At 42.1% G+C, this 23,612-nt stretch overlaps 3 protein-coding genes and 1 long non-coding RNA gene across 4 annotated transcripts in view; 2 read left to right on the top strand and 2 right to left on the bottom strand.

Moving 5' to 3' along the window:
- Window positions 1-2,018: 2,018 nt before the first annotated feature.
- On the top strand, window positions 2,019-3,117 carry LOC103998008 (thaumatin-like protein). The gene has a single exon (XM_009419371.3). The coding sequence runs from the start codon at window positions 2,207-2,209 to the stop codon at window positions 2,960-2,962; it is 756 nt and encodes a 251-aa protein (XP_009417646.2). The 5' UTR covers window positions 2,019-2,206; the 3' UTR covers window positions 2,963-3,117.
- A 4,821-nt stretch (window positions 3,118-7,938) lies between these two features.
- LOC103998006 (nitrate reductase [NADH] 1) lies at window positions 7,939-11,454 on the bottom strand. The gene is made up of 4 exons (XM_009419369.3): window positions 10,312-11,454; window positions 10,078-10,218; window positions 9,536-9,768; window positions 7,939-9,443 (listed from the first exon to the last, which is right to left on the bottom strand). The coding sequence occupies exons 1-4, from the start codon at window positions 11,309-11,311 to the stop codon at window positions 8,133-8,135; spliced, it is 2,685 nt and encodes an 894-aa protein (XP_009417644.2). The 5' UTR covers window positions 11,312-11,454; the 3' UTR covers window positions 7,939-8,132.
- Window positions 11,455-12,835: 1,381 nt separating this feature from the next.
- LOC135622165 (uncharacterized) lies at window positions 12,836-15,010 on the bottom strand. Its single transcript, XR_010490998.1, has 3 exons — window positions 14,117-15,010; window positions 13,572-14,035; window positions 12,836-13,321 (listed from the first exon to the last, which is right to left on the bottom strand). It is a non-coding gene; the product is annotated as an uncharacterized LOC135622165 (long non-coding RNA).
- Window positions 15,011-16,291: 1,281 nt separating this feature from the next.
- The window catches only part of LOC135623090 (separase-like), a 32,792-nt gene continuing 25,471 nt past the window's right edge, over window positions 16,292-23,612 (top strand). The window contains exons 1-3 of the mRNA XM_065125626.1: window positions 16,292-17,125; window positions 17,213-17,390; window positions 17,481-17,588. Of these exons, the coding sequence (XP_064981698.1) occupies window positions 16,344-17,125; window positions 17,213-17,390; window positions 17,481-17,588 (1,068 nt within the window). The 5' untranslated portion in view covers window positions 16,292-16,343. The remainder of the gene's footprint in view (window positions 17,126-17,212; window positions 17,391-17,480; window positions 17,589-23,612) is intronic.

Raw genomic sequence — 23,612 nt, 5'->3', positions numbered from 1 at the left:
TTATACTTAAAAGATCAACCATTAAGGTTATTTACTTATTAAGGTAATTAATGAAAATATAGGGAGAAAAAAATGATTTGTATTTGATTCTTATTGACTTAGATGAAGTTTATAATAGGATTCCTAAAAATATATATGATAATATAGCTTCTAATGTTCAAATTATAAGAAGTATATATAGTGAGTTTCTTATTGGCATAGGATTACATTAAGATTATATTTTAAGTCTTTATCTTTTCATATTATTAATAGATGAAATTACTAATCACTTATAGACCTCCCTAATATATATTATTTACTGATGATATTATCTTAGTTGATGAAAATATAAATAAAATTAATTATAAACTTGAGCTATGGAGATAAGTTTTAAAAACTATATGTTTTAGATTAAATAAAAGTAAAACTAAATATATAAAATATAATTTATGTGAATCTAAAAATAGATAAAATGTTATAGTTTGATTGGATTGATAAGAATTTTCTTTAAGAAAAAAGTTTAGATATCTTATATCAATTGCTTAATAAGATAGAAAGATCAATGAATATATTATTTATAAAGTAAAAATATGATGGTTAAAATGGTAATGAGTATCAGTCTCGTGTGATTATCGGATATCTTAGAGATTAAGATAAAATATTTATAAGATAATTATGAGACTAATAATACTTTATGGATATGATTATTGGGTAATTATATATAAAAAGTTTATGTTACAAAGATAAAAATATTGAGATAGACATGTGAAGTTATTAGAAAAGATAGTAAAAGAAATATTTTTATTTTTATATAACTAGGTAATACTTCGATAGAAGATAAGATGAGAGAAAATCATTTAAGATAATATAATCAATGCTTAAGAGATATTTAGATATGATAATAAAATAAAATAAAATAATTAATATTAATGGTATGAAAAGATTTAGAGGAAGATCTAAAAAGATCTTAATTAAATATATGAATTTTTATCTGTCTCAATAGCGATAAGAGATCCATATAGTCGATACAAAATAGTTGAGATTTATTATTTTATCATTGTTATTATTATATAATAATTTTGATAAATATAAAAAATGATTAGTTTTATAATTTTTTATTAATATCTTATAACTCAAAATTAAGAAAAAGTTATTGAATCACTTGAATCTCACATTCCTCATATATCCTTTACACAAAAAAAAAAAAAAAAAACTCTCTCGAGTAACTAAGTTGGTGAGACGAGATCTAACCTTGGAACATTTTTTATCCTTTATAATTATATATTTTTTTATATTTTTACTAAATATTTATTTAGATTAACGATTTAATATTTTTACACAAATGTTATAACAGAGGTTCCTTGTACTTGAACTGCGACGGAGTTGGCACAACTTTGATTCATGTCCCTCGCAAACATTTACCACTGTTGATTTAATAGCCTGTGCGTTCCTTGACGTATAAGTTGATGATTCATAAGTACGTCGAGAGGTGAGTAATAGGCATGCGGTACTTTGTGCATAGGAACGAACGAACAGCTTGAGATCACATACAATGGCGTAAATGGACGGGTTTGCAGCTGTCCATGGTCCCGGATTCCATGGCAACGTACGAGAACGCTTTGCAAAGGTCTTCTCCTTCAGTTTTGGCTGATCTCTCGGGTATATGTACATAGCCGCCTGCTTTGCCTTCTGATTCATGGCAGGTGATGTTAAACTGTTCAGGAGGAAGGCAAGCAGGAAGGAAGGAAGGAAGGAAGCAGGAAAGAACACTTCTCTCACTACCTGCCACGAGATGACACAGCTGCAGTAGAACTTTTACAGAGAGCAGACAAGACGACAACCTTGCCGAGAGAATCTCTTCCAGTCACATGGCGACCACACCTTCCTCTGTTGCTACTTGATGTGCTACCCTTTTCTTTTCTCGGCCCAGTGTCAGAATCCACCATGTCTTTTGCAGCCTCGGCGACGGTGCCCGTTCCAAAGCTCTTTTACATCGTTGTGAGGGGGGGGGGTTGGGGGCGTTGGAAGCGTTCGATCACGTGAGCTCCCAATCTGTTCTTCTTCCATGCGTCTGTAGCTGGCACGCTCACCACACCATAATATACGTCTCTCTGACAACACTCTTCCTCGAGCAGCTGCCATTGTCTCACTTGCATTCCCATTCACTGCAGTCTTTCGTCTGGCATCGCACCTTTTAGTGTGAAGAGTAGTTGGGAGGAGAGTGAAGATGGGGTACTCCGGGTTGAGAAGGCTCTCGGTTGTAGTGTTCTTGTTCTTAGCTCTCGCCAATGCCGGTCCGTCGTCGGCCGCCACGCTAGCTTTCTACAATAAGTGCAGGGAGACCGTGTGGCCGGGTATCCAGCCGAGCGCCGGCAAGGCCGTTCTAGCCCGCGGCGGTTTCCAGCTTCTCCCCAGTCAGGCCTACTCCCTCCGCCTTCCCGAGGGGTGGTCCGGCCGCGTCTGGGGCCGCCAGGGCTGCTCCTTCGACCCGGCCACCGGGCGCGGCCGGTGCGCCACCGGCGACTGCGGCGGCGTTCTCTACTGTAACGGCATCGGGGGCGAGCCCCCGGCCACCCTCGCGGAGATCACGCTCGGGGAGGGGCGGCAGCAGGACTTCTACGACGTCAGCCTGGTGGACGGCTACAACCTGGGCATGTCCATGGCCCCGTTCCGGGGGAGCGGCCAGTGCGGGCGCGCCGGGTGTGTCAGCGACCTGAACGAGGTGTGCCCGGCAGGCCTGGCGGTGCGCGCCGGCAGCGACCATCGGGTGGTGGCCTGCAAGAGCGCCTGTTCCGCCTTCGGCTCCCCCCGGTACTGCTGCACCGGCAGCTTCGGCGGCCCGCAGCAGTGCAAGCCGACGGCGTACTCGAGGCTGTTCAAGGCGGCGTGCCCGCGCGCGTACTCGTACGCCTACGACGACCCCACGAGCATCCTCACCTGCACCGGCGCCAGCTACCTCATCACCTTCTGCCCTCAACGCTAAGCCTTGTGTTGTCCTCCTGCAGCACTCTTCGTTACCTTCGGACTTCAAATGATGATCTCAGTAGGATACTCCGATGCATGTCATATGATCTTCCTTCTCCTTCCCACAATGTGCCGCCATGTACGTTCTTGTTATTATCGAAAGGCTTGCAGTCACTAATCTGGTGTTTTCTCTCAATAATTGTGATATTATTTGTGGGATGAGTTAGAGAATGACCATATCAACGCTTGTAAATTATAGATCCCGTTAGGAGGATATCAAAGAGAGACTAAAAATTAATCTTATATGAGTAAACTTTGATAGAATGTAGTGACAAATTAAGTTTGGTTCAAGTTTAGACTTGTGTGAATGTAATTATAGTACTGGAGAGTCCAGATCAATCACAGGGGTCATGGAAACCCTACAAGAAATGAGCTGAGCTAATTCCTATGGCACCAACTCCAACCAGTGATACCTACATAAGATCTCTTGCATCTAATAATCTCTTTATGGTACCCAATTCTCGTAATGAACTCTTATCAAGACCAAAGGAAAACTAGCTTGCCGATGACCCTAAGCCTTGTAGGCATGGCATGTTCTAAGTGGATCCAGCACAAGAAGATCCATGTAAGTCTTGTGTTAGGCCTTGAGTTGGACTGTCCCTGTTAGAACAAAATAGATTTTGAATTCCTTATATTAGGCTATCATACCTTTATATAATAAAAAATTCTCATAAGATACTGTTGCACAAGAATACAGTGAATTTATATTATCTATTATGTGGATAACCAACTAAGTCAATGACAGATAATTTTTTTTATTATGATCACACGTATATCTTATAGCATAAGATGATCGAGCATTGAAAACCTAAAGTCAATCAAGTTCTTATGAACCAGCTTAATTTTTCTAGTAATTTCAATATGGGATTAAACTAAAGATATCTCACTTCATCAAGAAAATATGACCTTTGTAATCGAGAAATCATAACAATTCATAAGGGAGATGTAACAAAGCCAAAAAATTAATATCCATTTATGAAATCGTACGTTCTAACAGTTTCAAGACCAACTTTTTCCATGAACAAATCCAGTTTGCTATCTCGATGGTTCTTCGTATGCTGTGGACCTACAAGTGCAGTTTGTATTGGCCAATTACATGTACTTGAAGTTGGAAATCATAAACCATGTCACGGAGCAGCTATCTATGAAAAGATACAAAAGGGAATCTCCCTCCTCTAGTTCGGGGTGTTCATCTGCCGGTATCTTCTTGGCACACATTTGGATTCCATTAGCCATGTGTCATCACAGTTCCTCGGGAATCTCCAGCTCATCTTGGATCTGCAGGCCTGTTGTGAACTAGTTTAATCCTGTTGATTAGACTTGACAAGAATCCGAGAGCACCTAAACATCAAATTAACTACTGGTTGGGGCTGTTTTTGATTTGGACTTGACAAGAATCCTCTTATTTTCGTTGCTAAAGAACAAGTTATTGTATCTCCGGGTTCAATCCTTTCCCATGTAGCCTTGAGGGTGCTGTATGCATTCTTTCTAATAACTCAAGCCTTAAACATTTATTATTATCCAATAAAAAATATTTATCATGATGTTAGAGTAAATTGTAAGTTTGAATCATATTAATCAAGATTAGACCTTAAAAAACTTAACAAAATCTCTCCGATATTTAAGTCAACGAGTCATCTCATAAGATTCAAAATAATGTTAAATTAATTAAAAATAAATGATAATCTTCAAAAGATATCTTTAAAGATAAAGAGTGACTTGGATAGTCCAAACCAAATATGAAGGTTTAAAAGAAATTATCTATGCTTTTATCTTTTCAAATTAGACCGTAAAAGATGTTTTCGAGAGTAAATATGATGTTTATAAGTTATTGATTTCCTTACTCATGTGAAACAAAACATACTTATGATATTTTTTTATTATTTTATTTTCTTATCTTATAATATTCAATCTATACATAATCAAATTATAGACATATATAAATAAAAAAGGTGCTCATAAAAATATGACTTCCTAACTATGATGTGATACATACTTATGTAAATACACACGCGTACTGAGCTATCGACATACTTATGATTTATATGACACTATAAAGGAAATGGGAAAGAAAGAACAGCCCCCTCATATGATTGCTTCATTATTGATATCATTGAATTTGTCTTCCTAACTATGATGTGATACATCCGTTGGTCAATCTCCTACGTGATTCCACAAGCAAGTTCGAACTATATATATGCTAGAAAATATGAAGTAAACAGTATGCATCTTTTGTCTTTGCAACAAACTTCTATGTGAGCTCATCAAAGAAATAACATTCATACACATAATTATGAGCTTGCTATGAAAAAAGATCCATTGTAATAAAGTTGGACCTCATGAATCAACTTCTCACTGATTATGAATCATTAATCAAAATACTTGAACTTAAATTTATAACAATATACTCAACTGATTCTTATAAATCAATCATAATGTTTACTCACTGTCAATATTATGGATCTCGTCCGACGACAGGGCTCAGATAGATCTGCGGACGAGAGGGTTGGATGCCTCGACTTCCGGAACGCAGCCGTACGCGTCCCGGCCGCACGCATATGTCGTGTGGATCACCGACCAGTGGACGCCATGGCTCACGGCCGTCCCTCGTACATGGGCAAACGGCGCCCATGTGTTCCTCATTGTGGAGTCGACGGTCGCCTCCGCGTTACTGTCCTACGGATCTCGTTGGGGGTTCCCCGGTCCCCCCCGCCACCAGCTGCTAAGGATAGCAAAGGGTCACCAGCCCATGCAGACTTGGGGTCGTCGTACGTACGCGACGGCCATGCGCTCCACTGCGCCGACGCCCGTTGGGGGCAACGAAGGGCCACGCGACCCTTACGAGCGGCCGCGGTGCGATCTCTTGGTGCTGTCAATGATTACTACTCTCGGATCGATGTGATGCTCGTGAATCGACATTCGCCGCCGCTCCTACTGCTGCATCAGATACATATGTATTCCAGTCTGCAACGCCCCTCCGCTGGTATCCATTGAAAGCAACGTTAACCATAGATATCTATCATATCTGCATCAAACACGGTGTAGTTAGATTATTGGGACAAATATATCTATGTATATCTATTATATAAAAGAGATAAATTATTTTTATAAGAATAATATTTTCAAAAATTCATACCCAAGAGTAGTTGTGAATATCGCTTTGTTATAGAATAGTTTCATAAAATTAATTTCCAGAGAGATGGTTTTATAGGAAAAATAGGTTTAAAAAATAGAAGTGTTAATGAACTTCTCTAGTCGAGGCCAAGGTGTTAGCTCGGCTGAGTTCAATTACCGATTGTTCAGGATCGTCCCTGTCATGAGGCCTTCGTCGAGTCAAGTTGAGCTTGGAGTTAGCTCCGTACGTAATTCTTTGATTGACACGTTGTCTATTTTATCATCGTCAGACTCCTGCACACGGGACTAGGTCAGGAGGGGAGAGGTTTCCTAACTTGGCTGCTCCAAAGGTTAAGTATGGAGTGGAGTTTCTGTAAAAAGATTATTCCCCCCACTTGATGCTGATCACGGGGCTTTTATGCTTATGTTCGAGGGTTGATCGTATGCAATTCAATGATGACGACCAACTTCTTGGGTGGTTGGAATGTACCTTTGGGTGATCGCCAACCGAGATACACAAGAAGGTACCATGCGACGTCGTTTTGAGCTTTTCGGAGCGACCTTCAATCGTACGACGCTGTCCTATGCAACTTCGGATGATGCAGGAAGGGGCGACCATCGTCCAAAGTTCGAGGTGGCACATCCGATGCGATGCTCTATCTCAGTTCCGAGGCTCCACCGTTCACGAGGGCGATACTAGAATATGCCCTATCAAGAAGAAACTTTTATTATATCGAATAGTATAATTTAAAACTAATATATATTATTTGTGCCACAATACACTCACCAAAGAATAAAAATAGATTAACATATTACATGTGATAACAAAAAAAAAGGACTGTAATAAAACTAAGAGAATGTTGGCGATAAATTATAAACAGTGACGAGAGATAATAAGAGAGACAACAAGAAAAAAATGACGAAAGAAAATAAAAAAATTAGAGGAGAGAGACTGATTGAAATGATGATTCGATAATACGGGCTTTAAAAAAAAGCATATGACATTTTTTTATTCCTGAAAATGTTAAAATATCCTTAAAACTAAAAGAACTAATAGTATATATATATATATATAAGATACTACAATAATATACCAATAAAAGACGGTTCAATTAGTGAATCGAATTGATTAAAGGTCCAATGATTAGTAAACCAAAGGAAGTAAGTGGAAATCGTGAGCCATGCTATTTTATCTGATTTTTTAATCTATGAATATGCCGGTCAAGCAAAAAGAACATATATTTATGAAGCTTATCACTTGGTCAGCATCTTGACGTACATTAGTTATGTCATTTCTGAGATCGGTGTTCCTGGCCAAGCGTACTTCCCGTTTCACAGGAGCATCAACCTCAATGACAAGTTTGCTTAGTCGGGACCGTACATTAAGAGTCAATAACAACAGTGGCGAAACGCTCAAGTAATGAGTAGCTATCTCGATGCTGGATTTCTTATTGCGAATCCAAAATAACTAATCAAAATTATGGAACAAGTAGAGTAGATACCAATGAAGGACAAAAGCTTAGGTCATCATCAAACACTTTCGTCTAATAAACTGTATAAATCCGAAGTAACTTCGACACATAATTTGAATCCGACGCATGTTTGAGAGACAAACCTTGCGGTAGTCTTTGTACGAAGTTCCCACGAATATTTTAGCTGTTAACCCATTTCCAAAGATATTACCGAAGCATAAATGAACTCTTGCAAGTGGAAGGAGTAAAATGGACGGAAGGTGGACCAGTGGGAGCAGCACCTGTCTCCAAAGCAGAGGGAACTGCTGCTGCTGCAGGTGATTATTCCCGTATAAAAGCAAGGGAGACGTGCCGGCGAAATCTAGCAAAACTTTATTTTCAATAGATGATTAGGTTCGGTGATTCCGACAACAAAATCTAACGAATGATGGCAGCGACCAGGGAGGAATAATGCGTATATACATGGTAGTACATTGCGATTGCGTAGTCCGGTTCTTCCACGGTCCATGTAGCAGAGACTGGAAGATCGAACGGTGGTGGCGTTTAGAATTGCAGCAGTGAATTGGCCGTGTCATACTTCATCTTCTCCAAGTTGGGCACCACGGCGAACCGGATCATCGGCGGCGGCCCGCAGGCGAGTGCGAGCGTGTCGTCGGAGCCGCCCAACGGGAGGTGCTCTCTTAAGATGCTCTCCGTGATGAAGCCCGTGCTGTACCTCCACTCCTCGCCCCGCTTTGCCTCGTCGATCACGTACCACACCTTGAACTGCTCCGGGCGATCCCGCGCCCAGCCGTCGAGCTCGTCCAACAGCAGTATGTCGTCCTCCGACCGGTTGGCGTACACCAGGTGCATCTCGGTGCGGTCCTCCGGGTCCCGCAGCACCGCCTGGATCACTTGGTACATCGGCGTGATGCCGGTCCCGCCGGCGATCATCGCGAGCCGCCTCGCGAACCTTGGCTTGCCGTTGACCACGAAGTTGCCGCGGCCGGTGTACTCGATGTGGCCGAGCGGGCCCTTGATGTCCAGGGTGGAGCCGATGGGCAGGGACTCTAGGTGCTGGGACATGAGGCCGCCGTTGGGGAACTTGGGATTCTCGCCCTTGAAGTAGACCTTGATGAGGAGCTCCAAGAAGCCGACCTCGTCGACGGGGCTCGTGGGCGTGTAGGCGCGCATGCACAGCTTGCCGTCGATGGTGGCGCAGAGGAAGATGTGCTTCCCGACGGGGAGGCCCAGCACATGGTCCGCCGAGGGGAACGCGAAGCGGAAGAGGCGAACGTCGTGTGATACGATCGTTTTGGACACGAGCTTGCACTGCACCTTCTCACGGGGGTTCACGAGAGCCGATGGCCGTGACACCTCGCGGATGGTGGAGAGGTGGGAGAGGTCGGACGCACCATGAACGGAGGTGTCGGAGATGTAGCCCGAAGGGATGAGCTCGCCGATGCGGTAGGTGTCGAGGAGGGCCTTGGCCTTGTCCGAGTGGATGGCGTCGAACTCTTCGGTGCAGTCGCCGCCGGCGTTGATGAGGATGCTGTCGGCGCCGCCGGGATGGTCCTTGATGAAGCCGGTGCAGTCGTAGACGTTGCCGTGGACAACGATCCAGGCGGACTCGCGCGACGCGTGCTTGCGCACCTCCGACATGGTAAACTGCTTGGTGGCGGTGTTCATGAAGGGGGTGGAGGTGCTCTTCTTCAGGGTCGGGGCCTCCGACGTCTCGAGGTGCTTCTGCCGCGCCATCCATCCCCCGGACTGGTTCCCGGGCTGCGTCGGGTGCTCGAACATGAGGCCAATCTCGCCCTTGTGGGGGCGGCACACGTTCACCTTCACCTTGAACCAACAGTTGTTCATCATCCCCTGCATCACCGCCAGTTCTTAGCTCATAATGTTCCCCTGTTTTTGATCTCAGACGAATCTTTCTCCAAACACAAAGTAATGCAGTAACTTACCATGACGTTCCAAATGAGCTTCTCAGGTTGGGTGTTGAGGGATTCATCCCAAGCTCGAACAGCTACTTCCTTGGTGCTCAGCAGATCCAAGACCTCCACTTCCAGGGACCAGAAACACCAGCACCAGTGCTTGCCGAACTTGTTGGGCTTCTCCGGGTGGTCGAGGGCGCACACCAGCCACGTCTCGCCGCCGTCGAGTGTCACCTCGACACGTGTCACCTTCCTTCCGCCACCTGTTTGACGGAAACGAGTTCGCATCACTGTGTTCATACAATTCCTCTGCACCTTTACAATATATTATTCTCTCTTTGGACGCCAACTTAGATCCAAATCGCTGAAACAATTGGTCCTACGATGAAGTTTCGCTTCTCGCCCAACTATTGGGCAGGTTTTGGACCATCTCGTCCACTGCCAGCTATACTCATCACATCTCATAAAGGAGATGCAAACAAACGAGACAAAGAATCGAACACATGAATCAATTAAAAATCTAAAACAAAATCGAGAACTGGAATCCATCTGGATCCGTCCGCATAACTCACCGGAGTAAGCGTAGCCCCTCATGGTGTACGGCCTCTGAGTCGTGAACGCGTTGATGGGAAGAATCTCATCATGACCCGGCGTCGTGATCACCGAGTTGATGTTCAACTCGTTGATGATGTATTCCGGCTTGTACCACCAAGCTGTACACATACACCGGTCTTTGATCAGTCCCATTGTCGAACCCTTTATTCGGAAGCAAATGCGTCGTTTGAAAGCTAGTGAAAATCCAATACCTTCGGCGTTGGCGAGCTCAGCGTCGACGTGGGACGGGAGAACACGGTTGTCTTTGTAGTGGTAGTGGCTGTCGGACTCCTGCGGAGTGACGACGATGCGTTTGAGCCACTTGACCATGCGGCCGCCGATGAAGCCTGGGATGATGACGCGGACAGGGAAGCCATGGTCCGGCGTCAGCATCTCGCCGTTCTGCATGTAGGCGAGCATGACGTCCCTGGACGGGTCCATTGCCACCTCGCGCCGGAGGCTCGTGCCGTACTTGGAGCCGCCGCCACCGGGGAGGTCCTCCGCGCCCTCAAAGCACACGAAGAGGGCGCCGTCCTTGCGGCCCATGACGCCGCAGCGGCGGAGCACGTCCCGGAGCCGGGCGCCACGCCACACCGTGGTGGAGATGGCCGCGGGGCCCCAGTTGAACCCGATGCTCTGCTGCACCATGTTCTGCTCCTTGCGACGGTTCCCGGCGCACACCAAGGTGACCGGGATCTCGACCGGGGGGAAGTCCCGGACCAAATCATCCATGGTGAACCGCACCGGGCGCTTCACCAGGCCGGTGATCTCCACCGTCCAGGTGCGCCAGTCGGCCTTGGGCACGGCCCCGTGGTTGCGGACGTAGTGGAGTGGCACCGGGGTGATGAACCCGTGGTGCATAAGCCGGGCCAGCGGTGGCTCGCAGTTGAAGGGGTGCTTCCCGGTGAGCCGGATCAGGGACGGGTTCCGCTCGATCCAGCCGTCGGCGGTTCCCTCGTCCCTCCGGTCGCGCACCGACGGCTCCACCTCCAGGTGGCTGCCGCCGTACAGCTTCTTCCAGTCGATCGCCTCCTCCTCCTCGTCCTCCTCGTCATCGTCGCGGCAGAGGGGCACGAGGGGAGGGAAGCTGCAGCCGCGCACAGGGGAGTCGGAGCGGTGGTGTGTGCCGAACGTCTTACCGACCACCGGGCTGACCAGCGCATTGCCCGGCTCAAGGCGGCCGAACTGTCGGTTATCGACAGACGCCGCCATGACTGGTGAAAGAATGGTCTTCTCGAACTACTCGGAAAGCTCTAAGAAAGAGAGGTTAGACGAGATTCCAACTTGTTGGTTGGGTGAGCCTGGAAGTAGCATGGAGGTAGCCTATATATAGAGTCGTGGGGAAGAAGGTTGAGAGAGAACGAAAAAGTGATCTTGTGGTGGTCCGAAGAGCACGGGGCCCTATGTGTAGTATCCTTGGCGTAATGGTGGTGTGAAGCTGTATGGTTGGCGTATTCGAATCTTGTTCAGTTTTTGCTAGTATCAACTTCTCACTGTATACAACGTTATACTTGTCAGGACGATGGATGGGAAATGAAAATAAACTATGAATAATTGAAACCAAAACTAAATCCGATTTGTGAGAGAATGGAAATATTCAGAAGAAATGAGATTCCCATAAAATTATGTATGAAATCTACATATAAACATGCACTTTACCATAACTATATACATTTCAATCTCATCACCACCTCTTATTATTTCTCCTACAAATAAATTTAGTACGAGGCTGAAACTAAATGGAGTGAGCTTGCGTCTCTGATGAAGCTCACGCTCTGATCGACTGATGTCAAGATCCGATAGAAGTCACAGATGTTTGTGGCGCTTCAGAGTTCCTCGATCCACCATCATCTCCATCGTTAAAATCTGGTGGCGCTGCCGGGGCTTGGAGAGGAGACGTTTCTCACAACCATCATAAATTTGTGGTGTAGGAAAGAAGAAGAAGTAGAAGAGGAAGAGATATCGCAATCAGTCGAGCTCATGGGATGGCCATTAGATTCCACAATAGTCCAAACAACGATCCCCGTCGCGGCCATTTCCGTCTCCTCTGCATTACCTGCGTGAGGATTACTGCGATGTGAGATTTCACCAACCATAGAAAAGCCACCTCCGGTTGGCTACTGGATTTATTTCACGACTTTTCTCATGCATAGACGATCCAGTTTTCCTTTGGCTACAACGTCGCTGTTTCCGTGCTGGGAAAAATTAGCATAGAGACACTACGTACATGCACCCATTCATGCATGTCATGTACTATACGTGCAAGAGAAAAAATAATTCATGTTGACGTGACCCGATTTCCTACGTTTCATAGCTCTTGTAGAAGTATATATTGACATTTCATTTGATTTGTGCCTCGTAGAGGAGAATCGTCTCTTTTCAACCTTTGATCTTTTTTGTCTTTGACCTTCAGATCGACACCACTTCATCAGCTATATTGCTTGAGCACATTGGTTTTAGTTAAGCTTACTGCACTGACCGACAATGGATAAACCATGGGTTTTCCGACATTAGAATTATTTCAATGTTTCCGGACACAACATAGATATTTTACCTTATAACAAGAGTAAGATTTATTTTATATATTTTGCATTTGGAGTTGTTGTTCTCAAATTTTTTAATGGCATAAAAGACGGACACCAGAGAAGCATATGTGGACAGACTTCAACTTAGTCGAAATGCATGTGTTTGGGAAATTTGGGAGCATATTATTTTTGTATGGATTTTGTAATCGAATCTAAAGATAAAATCAATATCACATGACTTGCTTATGTGATTGTTGTCAGATATTCGAACACATAATGAACTAAGATTTTTCTTTTTCTTTTTTTTCTGCTTCTGACTGTGAACTTAGAAATCAGCACTGTTTAAACTGTGATACGGATGGATAATTAAATATCATATTTCACCCAAAAACATATTGAATTGACTCAAACTTTTACCATCCAAATCATCATCTCCTGGGATATGTAGAACATTTGCAGCTGGCTTATAATTCTTTTTTTTTTTCTGAAACAAGAGGCTGACTAAATTTCTACAACGATAAATATCTTGATATTTCCACCAATGGCTTCAAATTTCCACTGCGCTGTTCTGTTCTTTGGCTTGTTCCCACTGTGGATTTAGATTGGATGCTGGAGATTTCTCAAGGTCACAAATGGCAAGTGGTGAAGATGATTTGATGGGACATGCATCGCGCGTTGAAGATTGAGATATTTCAGCCTACAGATAAATATATCAATGTCAGCTTGGTGAGGGGAGGAGATCGAGATAAGCCCACAGCTCGAACGTAATGCAATTTTCCTTCGTACTTGGGGCCCTCTAAAAGTGCAGCAGAATCCAACAGTCAAAAGCAAATTCATTTTCTCATAAGCTTAGCTGCATTAACTTAATCAGACCAGACATTTTTTCCTTGCACGATGGGAGTCTCTTTGTCGCCCATATGAAAGAATATCTGCAAATGTATACTTACCACTTTATGATCGATTAGCTTCAGCTTTATGCTGGACATGCATCATTTAGGGGATGTTTGCATCTTTCACTTTTGAGGATGTCTTCTGGACCGGTTGCTCTGCAGTGTAAAGGTTCATTTCCATGGCCTTTTGTTAATGAAATTCCATGCCAACCACCACCCACTTTGAATGGCTAATGGAGGAGGAGCTCACAAATCCCATGACAACCGTGAGTCATTTGAGCTTTGATGCTTCGACAAGCCTCCCTCTCCGGCCTCTCTCGGTCAAAAGTTCTGAGCCTGTAAGGTTGGCGAGAACCTTCCAAACCATGGGTTCTCTGAATCCACTCTTTTACAATACTCTACTCATGTTTGGTTCCCTGCAACCGAGCTGTTTACTGCTCCGTTTGCTGCATTTAATCCTTTGATGTGATATCCACAAATACAACTTGACCACTACCTCTTGTAAACTATGCGTGATTTCACTAGCAGATAAATAAAGAGACAACCAAATCACATAATAGACACAGTGTAATGTACCTTTAAATCAAAGGGGTTAATCTTACCATCCGATCTTAAGAATGATCCTACTATTAAAGCTGCAACCAAAGTATCAAGATTAAATTGCAACCAATAGTGGACACCGAGACAGCTGGATCTTTTCTAGCATGCATTTCTAATCGCCCTCGACAGCATATGCAGTCATGCATGCATGTTCACGGTCAAGTGTGTCGCGGTGTTTCTTTAAAACGAGCTTTCCACCATTAGGCAGACTAAACAACGAGGAAAAGGAGACGCAGCTGCTTCTGAGTCAAAGACTGTGAAGCGGCTCACCGTTCTCCAAGCGCTTCGGTGACCCCAACGCTCCGCCGAAGGGCCAGACCCCAACCCTGCGCCGAAGGGCCAACACGACGCTGGCTCCCTTTTCAGTCACCCATCGGCCGAGTTGCCCCCTCTCCCTCCTCGCCCGCCGTTGTTTGTTTCTGTGCCCATTGTGTCGCCCAGAACAAGGGGTGGTACCGGAGGGGCCATGTCCCTGTGCGTCTTCTCCTGGCTCGGCCGGTCGTCGTCTGATGGGTGGGGCCCGGGGATCTGGATCACCGGTTCCGCTGGGTTTAGCTTAGATTTGGGGTTCGTATCTCGAGGAGGAGAGTCTCCGGTCTTCATGTGCCATGAACTCCACCACTGGTTACCTTGTCTTATCCTTCTTCCCTCGTATGTGGTGTGGCCTTGCTGTGTTCTTGGCAAGGCTATGGAGTCAGGACAAGAACACTTGTGCACCGTCAAAAAATTATCTCTAATATACATGTAAAATTTATACAATGATGTTCTAAATCTTCAAATAAAAAGAAAATTAATGAGTTAACAATTACATCATTAGCCGATGTTGAGCCACCATCCACTTCTGTCTCTCTCTTAATTATCCATCGGCCACTTCTGGCGAGAGTGCAATGACCACAACGTGAGTTGCTGCCCAGAAGCTTCGTCGTCGCCGTGGTCATGCATGATTTCTTCATCTCGTGCAGGTGATAACCAAGGGAGGAAGTGAAACGAATTCCAAGTACGTTATCAGCAGAGGTTTTAAGATCCCGTGGAGGTGACAACCTAGGGAGGAAGTGAGCGACACCATTAAGCAAATCTATCTATGATGCCCAACGACGAAATCCAATGTGCATTAAAGCGAGAGTGGTTAGAATTCCAAAGTAACTCACTCCAAATCACACGCACTAGTAAAAATATAGGTGTTTCAGGGACGTCACTAATCAAATCTATAATGTTTCAAAATCAAACAACTGCAACATAATTTAGTCTGAACACATTTTAGAAAGCATAACAAGATGTCAAGTGGCGACTCCATTAATGATAGTAGATTCAAATACAGTGATAATGAAAATTCATAGAAATAATATTCACATATGCAGAAGTAGGGTTGTGTAAATTGATTATCCCATACCTCACATCTTGGTGGATCGATGGGCCCTTATATGTACCCCTTTGGATTAGTTATTAGGTCATGTGATGATCCAAAAACTATCTTCACTCTCCAAATTAAACCTAAAAGAAAAATTCATAGCTTATTTCTAGACTTTTTATTTCTCCTATCTTCGAGAAATTAGAAAGTGTGAACATGTTGATTTGGAGGTCCATGAGATACATATAAGATATAATTCATGTACGAATATTATAAGTTGGATTAAAGTAACTACTAATTAGTATTAAAATGATTATTGAAAAATAAAAATACGTGTTATATTTGGATTCCGTCTAAGGAGTATGTCCTAATACTATAATACTTTATCACCCCCAAAAAAGAAAAATAATAAAAAAAGAATTGCTAGTTGGAAGTCATGAAATCGTTTTATTTTAAGCTGTTAAATTATAAATCAATTTGATACTGATTTTGGGTATTTGAATACTTGATGGATGATTCGAGGATGAGAAGAGGAAATTTGTCGATGCCCTACTTCTTGTGATTTCTTACAATTCATTCATTTCTTATGAGTTAATTAATTATTCGGATATTATAGATTCCAGACTTCTAGCAATTTTAGGCCCAAATCTCATTGGGCCATCTATTGACGTTGCTAGGGCTCATTTACACCTTTTACGGCTCAAAGATTTTGGGCCGTCAATTGACACGTGTACGGCCCGTTGTCACGCCGAGGGAAATTATCTTCTTGCGTCGAATCGCATAAATTTCCCGCCCATTCCCATCTCTTGCCCCATTCCTCCTACCCGGCCGCTCCCTTCGTCATCACTCCTCCCCCCGCTGGTTTCGATCGGGCACCGCTAATGGAGCCCGACGATTCCGCTCTCCTGCTTGATGCCCTGCAGAGCTGCGACTACCGAGGCCTCTACGATCGGTTCGCTTCCTTCCTCCTCCCGTTCGGCGATTTCGTTCCTCTTCATTCCCACAACCTTAACCCACCCGCGACCAAGAAGGGCGCCACCACCACCACTTCGTCTTCCGTCTCCGCCACCGCCGCTCCCAAGAAGAGAGGCCCTCCGAAGAAGAAGAAGAAGCTGGAACCAGATCCCGCGGCGCTCCGCCCCCTTGCGAAGCAATTTCTACCCTTCCTTTGCCGCGCCCTGAAACACCTCCCCGCACTCCTCCGCAAGAGCCCCAAATCGACCAATGCCGACGTGGACGACCGGCGCATCGTGGAGCTTCTTGCGGTGTACCGGCTTTTGCTTGATTGCTTGGCGTGCATTAGCCCTTGCCTCGCTGGTAAGCCGTACTCGGTTCACCTCCAGAGGGGCCGGCTTGTGGTCTGCTTGGAAGCCTGTGGGAGGTACGCGGAGGCTGAAGAGGAGGCTTTGGCACTCCTCGAGAGCCTCGGGGCAATACTGGTCGAGGCTGCTTCTATGCCCAAGTCGCGCAAGATGAAGATTGCTGGTGGTGGTTGCTTCTTACCTGATCCAGAACAAGTTGGTGCTGATGATCCGGAAATCACCATGCTGGTTATCGAGGTCATTACCGTCCTCAGTGGCTGTGCGTACAAGAGTAAGATCACGAAGGAAGTTGCTTATGACAGAATTTTGACTCTGGTTGATCAGGTTCAGCCATGGCTTCGGTATGTCTTTCAGATTATTACATACTGTTTAGTTTTCTTTCCAAAATTGTGGATCAAGCAAAAGAAGAAAAAAGCATTACATCGCAGGTTCTTAAATCCAGAAGCACTTCAGAAGTACCAGGTTTTGCTTGTAAATACCTTGTACAAGTGTTCACTTTTCTTAGTCGAAGAATACACAGATTTTGAAAAAGAGCTGGTGCAACGTTTTTGCCTCAGAATGTTGAGGGAGTGTATAATATCTCGTTCAGTAGATCGCTTTGCAAGTGTATGTACTAGGATAACAGTCTGGTTATATTCTCTTAGTTTAAACATGCTTGTCTAAATGGATGCTGACTATTGGATTTCCAATTAGCAGATGGTGAGAAAGATCACTTCATCTATCAACTTGCAGTGGGCTGGTGGGAGCTTCCTTTTGCTTGGCATTCTAAATTTAACTCTGGAGTCTATTGTGTGTAGCTGCAAGGTGATATGTGTTTCTCCCGTTAATTCTTTTATCAATAATTTCCAGTATAATAAATGCTATAAGTTTGGAGTTCTCATGAAAATTCTATGTTTTTGCAACCAAAGATACTTGGAAACTTACCTTTGACTCATGTTAATACACATTGTTTTTGGATTGATTTGTGTAAATCTCATGTAAATCTAAGTTCTCATTAAATAATGAGATTTGATTTTTTATGTACCTATTATGCAATTCTAAATATTCCTGCTGCTTCATATCATTATTACTATCTGTGTCATGTATGAACTTTGGACATTGATTTGTGTAAACAAAGGATTTACAGAAAATCTTTAAAATGGTTGTAAAATAGTGGTGGGGAACTAGTTTGAATATAATAGGAAGATGGATTATTTAAAGTGTATACCAGTAGGAGTAGGTGAGGAGACTTAGTTGAACTTCTAGTTTCTTACCTTGATTAAGATCATGGTTCAAAATTTCGGTCACTGAGGCCAAACTGATACAGATTTGGTATGTATCAGCGTACCAACACATGGTACACTGATATACCAGTCACCATCAAGAAGGGGAGGGGAGGTTGAGGGTAAAAAGAAGAGGAACAAGAGATGAAGAAGACGAGGGGGGAAGGAGGAAAGGAGTCAAAGTAAGAGGAGGATGAGGGCGAGAAGAACTAGAGAAGACTAATAAGAAGAAGAGGAGGAGGAGGAGCAAGCTAGGAGGAGAAGAACTACTAAGTGAGCGTCAGCAGCATGAGCAGGGGGTGGCAGCACGAGGCAAAAGCCCTTCTCAGTCTCCTGCCCAACAGACAAAGAGATAGAGGGGAATATTTAATGCCTAAATTTTAAAAATAATATCAAATTGGGCCTATTGCTTGTTTCAGGCATGTTAGGGATTCCAATCTGTCATTAGTTCTTTCTAAATTCTAACTTTAAAATTTAGCAAATAGAGAATCAAACTCGAGAAACCTTACCTGGTTTTTTCTTTAATGAAACTGCATCCGAAGTCCAAATTCAAAATTTTTTCATAGTTTCGGTTAGTTGAAGCTTTGTTATTTAGTTTTATTATTGTACTATTTTCTCTTAATCAGATAGCAACTTAATTTTATATCTATATGTTTCCCTCTCCTAATATCTTATCAAAATGAGATCATATCGATGCAGATCTAACATAGATGTACATCCTTCGAAGTTGGATTTGCTGGGATCCAGTTAAAATTTACATGAATCAGCCAAGATCCATTCAAGTCCGACCAATATTTACTTGGATTTTTTTTCCCAAGATTCATGTAGATCCCATCTAGATCCCCATAGATTTAGTCAAAATTCACATAGATATAAGCTAGATAGGTATGAATCTGGTCTCTATTTGCATCAATATAGGCAACATTTGTACAACTCAGCCTTGATTTGGTTGATGTAGTTTAGACCCATGCAGATTCAGCCTAAATACACATGCATCTTACTTAGCTCTGTTTAAATTTAGTATCTATCCGAGTGAATTCAGTCTAAATTTCCTTGGGCCCAACCTAGATCCTTATAGAGTAGGCATACATTTGCATGAATTTAGCCTACACCTGTGCTTCTTGTCTAGATTTGTGTAGATCTAATCAGGTGTCAACCATTTTACAAATCAAATCTAATTTTTATAGTCTTGCACCGAATAAGTTTTTGGTTTTTTAGACAAATTTTATCAGAATAATAAATGTTGATTAAGTGCAGACTACCATTGTCGTTGACAAGAGCATCCATTGTGACTACATTAATTAGATTGGAGAAATACTTAGGATAGAGCATCATTTGGCTAGTAGAGCAAAATTGGATGCCCAAAGTCCTAAATCTGCAGAAGAAACCTAGAGGGAGGACCTTGACAGATGGACATCTACATCATCCATCCATGATGAATACGAGAATCAGGGGGACAATGTTACTTATGGTTGGAAAAAACAAGGAGAAAGGAAGGTAATTGATTACCTCATGGAGACGAGAGAATGCTTACAAGATATTGAGTCAGATAAAAGTTCTTTCTGGTTGCAATCTTCCTACCAACATGAATCCCTTGAGCAACAATATCATAACAATTGATCATTTTGCCATACTTGCCACAACTGTACCTATCCCAACTATTACATTGATGACACTGAGGTCATGACTGTTACTATTTTACTTCATCAATACACACCAAACATCAGCACCAGCGAGTCATGTCAGCAATTTCGCCAGTAGGTTCGTTAAAATTATAATATTCATCTACAACTGAGTAAATTGAAGATTTGAACTACATCTCATTGAAATCACATCAATAATCTTGGTGGTAGTAGTAGGCTATTTAGTGAGGTATGAAATTTAATTTTTGATTAGATGTCTATAATACATGCATCATTTGTTAATTTACTTATCATTTTTTCAGCATATATTGTGTGCCATTGATGGTAAAATCATATTCTTATTCATTATTAACTCCAAATTCAACAGTATTGACCCATATTGTTACACTATAGGTTCCAGTACTGTCTCGGTCCATCTGATTACCCATATCAATATGTGACCTAGATTTTACTCCTTGGTCTCACTAATATTTCTATAATCAGCATTAAAATAAGAGTAATTTAAAGATATAGGAAAATGGTCGAAATAGAGCACTTGTGGAATTTGAGATAAGTTCTAGATTGTTTGACATCTTTCTTTTCCATGATAATATTCTTATTTCCTTAAGAATTCAAAACCTACTCTTTGTTCATCTCCTTTCCTCTCTCTATATCCTTTCCGATCTCTTTTATATAGCAGTGGAAACACCATGCAGTGGTGGTAAATGACAATGCACTGGTTGCAATAAATAACAAATGAAATACTACTGGTGCCTTCTTTTCTATGTTGTGCATTGTCATATATTTCCTTTCATAACTCCTCCATCTCAACTGCTCTCTTATCCTTTGCTTCATTCTGCACCTCCCCTCTTTTTCTTCATTTGTCCCTATCAAATTGATTAAACCTATAAAAAACTAGCGAACATTGATCAAATTCAATAGATTTATACTAATTGAAATCTATTTCTAGCTATTCGATTGAGAAATCAGCTAAAATTGGATTGGCTTCGATGATATTGATATAAGTTCCATGTTTTATAGCAAAAAACTTAGTTGTTGAGCTACCATTAATCTCAATCGATTTCTTTATTTACCCACCATGCATGACAATCTCCTACCCCATCATTAGCTTGGTAATTACAGTAAGTTGATTGTTAACCCTCGACAATCATGAACTAGTCATATGTAAAAACATCCATGATCACCACATGATGGCCATTGATCTACTGATGATTGATGTTTGCTCAATATTTAATTGTTTACCAACAGTTAATAGTTTGATCGTCGACCTATTGCAGAATCATAGGTGATTGATAATTAGCCATCAGTTGACCCTCTTTTAGTCATATGAGAGCTTGGTGTCAATTGAATAACCATTGACCCATTGATCATTGGTGGTCATTCAGTATCGATATGCCAGTGGTCTATGATAACATTAATTGATCAAACAAACAATCAAACAGCTATGTGCTAACTGTTGGTCCATAGGATTAAATACAAGTATATTTTGGTCATTTTTATGGAATGTTAAATAACGCAATTCTAACATCATTTTGAAAATTTTCACTTTTAAAAATGACTTCTTGACTTTGGCTTCTTATTAATAACCATATGGGCACCTTTTAAATGAGTCATTGGTATTTGGATATGGTGAATATGAGATATATCTATATATGAGATTTAAAGTGAACCTTCGGGATTCAGGTATGGTGAATTTTTTGATGTAACATTAGATGGAAGTTTATGTGTGGTGTTGCACTTTTTTTATCATTTATTTGACATGGTATGTGTTATCTGACATAACGTCATTCTTTCATTGATTGGGCATCACTTCAGAATGAGTTGGTCGGAATGCAAACCTGGAGCTAGGAAGTCTAACCTCAGCAGGGTCCTCCAATACTTAAGTTGGTGTTTGAGTTGAGGAATGTGGAGAAATAAATGCATAGTTGATAAAGGGAAGTTGAGGAGAGTCTTTGTTAGTGTACAGCTAATGAGTCAAGTGATGGTTTGTGAATGTTATGAGGCAAGCCCATCAACGATCCATCTGGATCAACACTAATGACTGATATTGGCTAGGGTGTGAACTATTAATTCTGACACTGGATGCTCACCACGTTACATATGGGGATTGACCGACTAAGTGAGCTCCCATCAATGTGATTATGAAGTTGTTAGTGAGGAAAATTCTTCTCACATAACTATTGCTTATTTTGGAGTTCTTATATGTCTATGGTTTGGGTTTTTGGATGTTTATATATTACAGGGCTGTTGTGTAGAAAAGTTGGCTTTTCTAGATGTTCAATCTAATGAAAATTGATTCCTTTTGGTTTATTACCCTAACTGTTCTATGTATTTATGTTAACTCTATTTTCTATATTTTCTTGTGATTAAATTCTTTAACTAAGCAACAAGCACCAGGTATTATTCCTCTTTTTCTGTCTCTCTCTGATTTTTTTTCCTTGTAAAATCTGGTCTGCTCTCTTGAGATTTATTGTTATCACAATTTATCTAGTGTCATGGTATCTCTGTTTTTTCATTTAATAAACTTTAACTCCTCTTTGTGCTATTTTTTAGTGCTAAGAATAAAATATAGCCGAAGGCAACCTTTTCTTTTTCAGGATTGGATCGTATGTCCAAATATTTTTATCTTAATTTGTTCGCCTCTGTCCTTTGACACAATTGTATATGCAAGTTTAACTCATGATACAACAGTCAAAGTTTTAGCTTACCAGTGTTATGTTAAGATTCATAAATGATGTTTTAATTTGTTGCGGGATAAGTTGGTTCCAGAACCTTGACGATACAGACCATTAGCAATATGTTTATTATTAATTTTCATATATTTGAAAGACAAGAAAAGGCAGGAAGAAATCTAGATGGCAAAGTCAACTTATTTATGTGTGAGTTGCTATGTACATGGGCATTTTCTTGTTATTTGCTAAAGAAAATATAATATAGTAAATATTTATTGGAAGGCTTATATTCTTCACTGGCATGATGGTAAAATATCTATGTAGTCTATAACAAATGGTTGGGACATTATGGCTTGGTATTGTTGTTATTGTTATTTATACTGTTGATATATGTACTTTACTGGATTATTTCCTTTTGAGGCAAAGGTAATATTGTTTTTTGATGCAGAGGCAGAAAGTCTCATTTTATTTCATCAAATGAAAGTACAAAAGAATAGAAGAGAAGAATAGAGGAAAGACAATAGGAAAACACTAACTATAAGGGTGGTCACAAAAAGAATCAAACGGTAAAACCTTTTCTCATGGGACAATAATTTCTTAGAGTTATGAACCAAGGTTTTTAATTTCTAATGATACTGCCTGTATCGGGCGGTACCATCGAATGGGGCTGTTTCCGCCCCATTACCATCCGAAATTTGTTGGTGATGGTCGATTTTAACCGTCACCGCTTGCCACCAGGCGGTATTAACTGGGGGAGAAGGAAGAAGAGGGAGAAGAAAAGGGAGAACCTGGAGATCCGGCGTCACTCTCCCTTGATGATCTCGATCCGTCATTGCCCTCCCTCGCCAGACGCCATAGATGAGATGTCGCCTCCTCCTCGTCTGAGGCGATGAGGTCTCGGTGTCGTCGGCGACTTCTCATCCGTGTGGGGAGAAGAAGCCTTGGTGATGTCGTCAAGGCTTCGCGGGGAGAATAAACGAGGCAACGTCGCTCTTTTTCTTATTTTTGAACCTTTTTATTATATATATATATATATATATATATATATATATATATCTATATCTATATCTATATCTATATCTATATCTATATCGAGCGGTATGTCAGATCGTACCGCTTGGTATACTCGTACCGAGCTGAGCTCAATGCTCCGGTATGGTATGAAATTATGAACCTTGCTCTGAACTAACTAAGAGCACCTAGGATTTCTTTAGGCTATTTGCGGCCTCCCCTGAATACTGTAGATTTATG

Source organism: Musa acuminata, chromosome BXJ2-9 (genome assembly GCF_036884655.1).
Source record: "Musa acuminata AAA Group cultivar baxijiao chromosome BXJ2-9, Cavendish_Baxijiao_AAA, whole genome shotgun sequence".
NCBI classification, from domain to species: Eukaryota; Viridiplantae; Streptophyta; class Magnoliopsida; order Zingiberales; family Musaceae; genus Musa; species Musa acuminata.
This window is presented reverse-complemented; position numbering and strand designations above follow the sequence as displayed.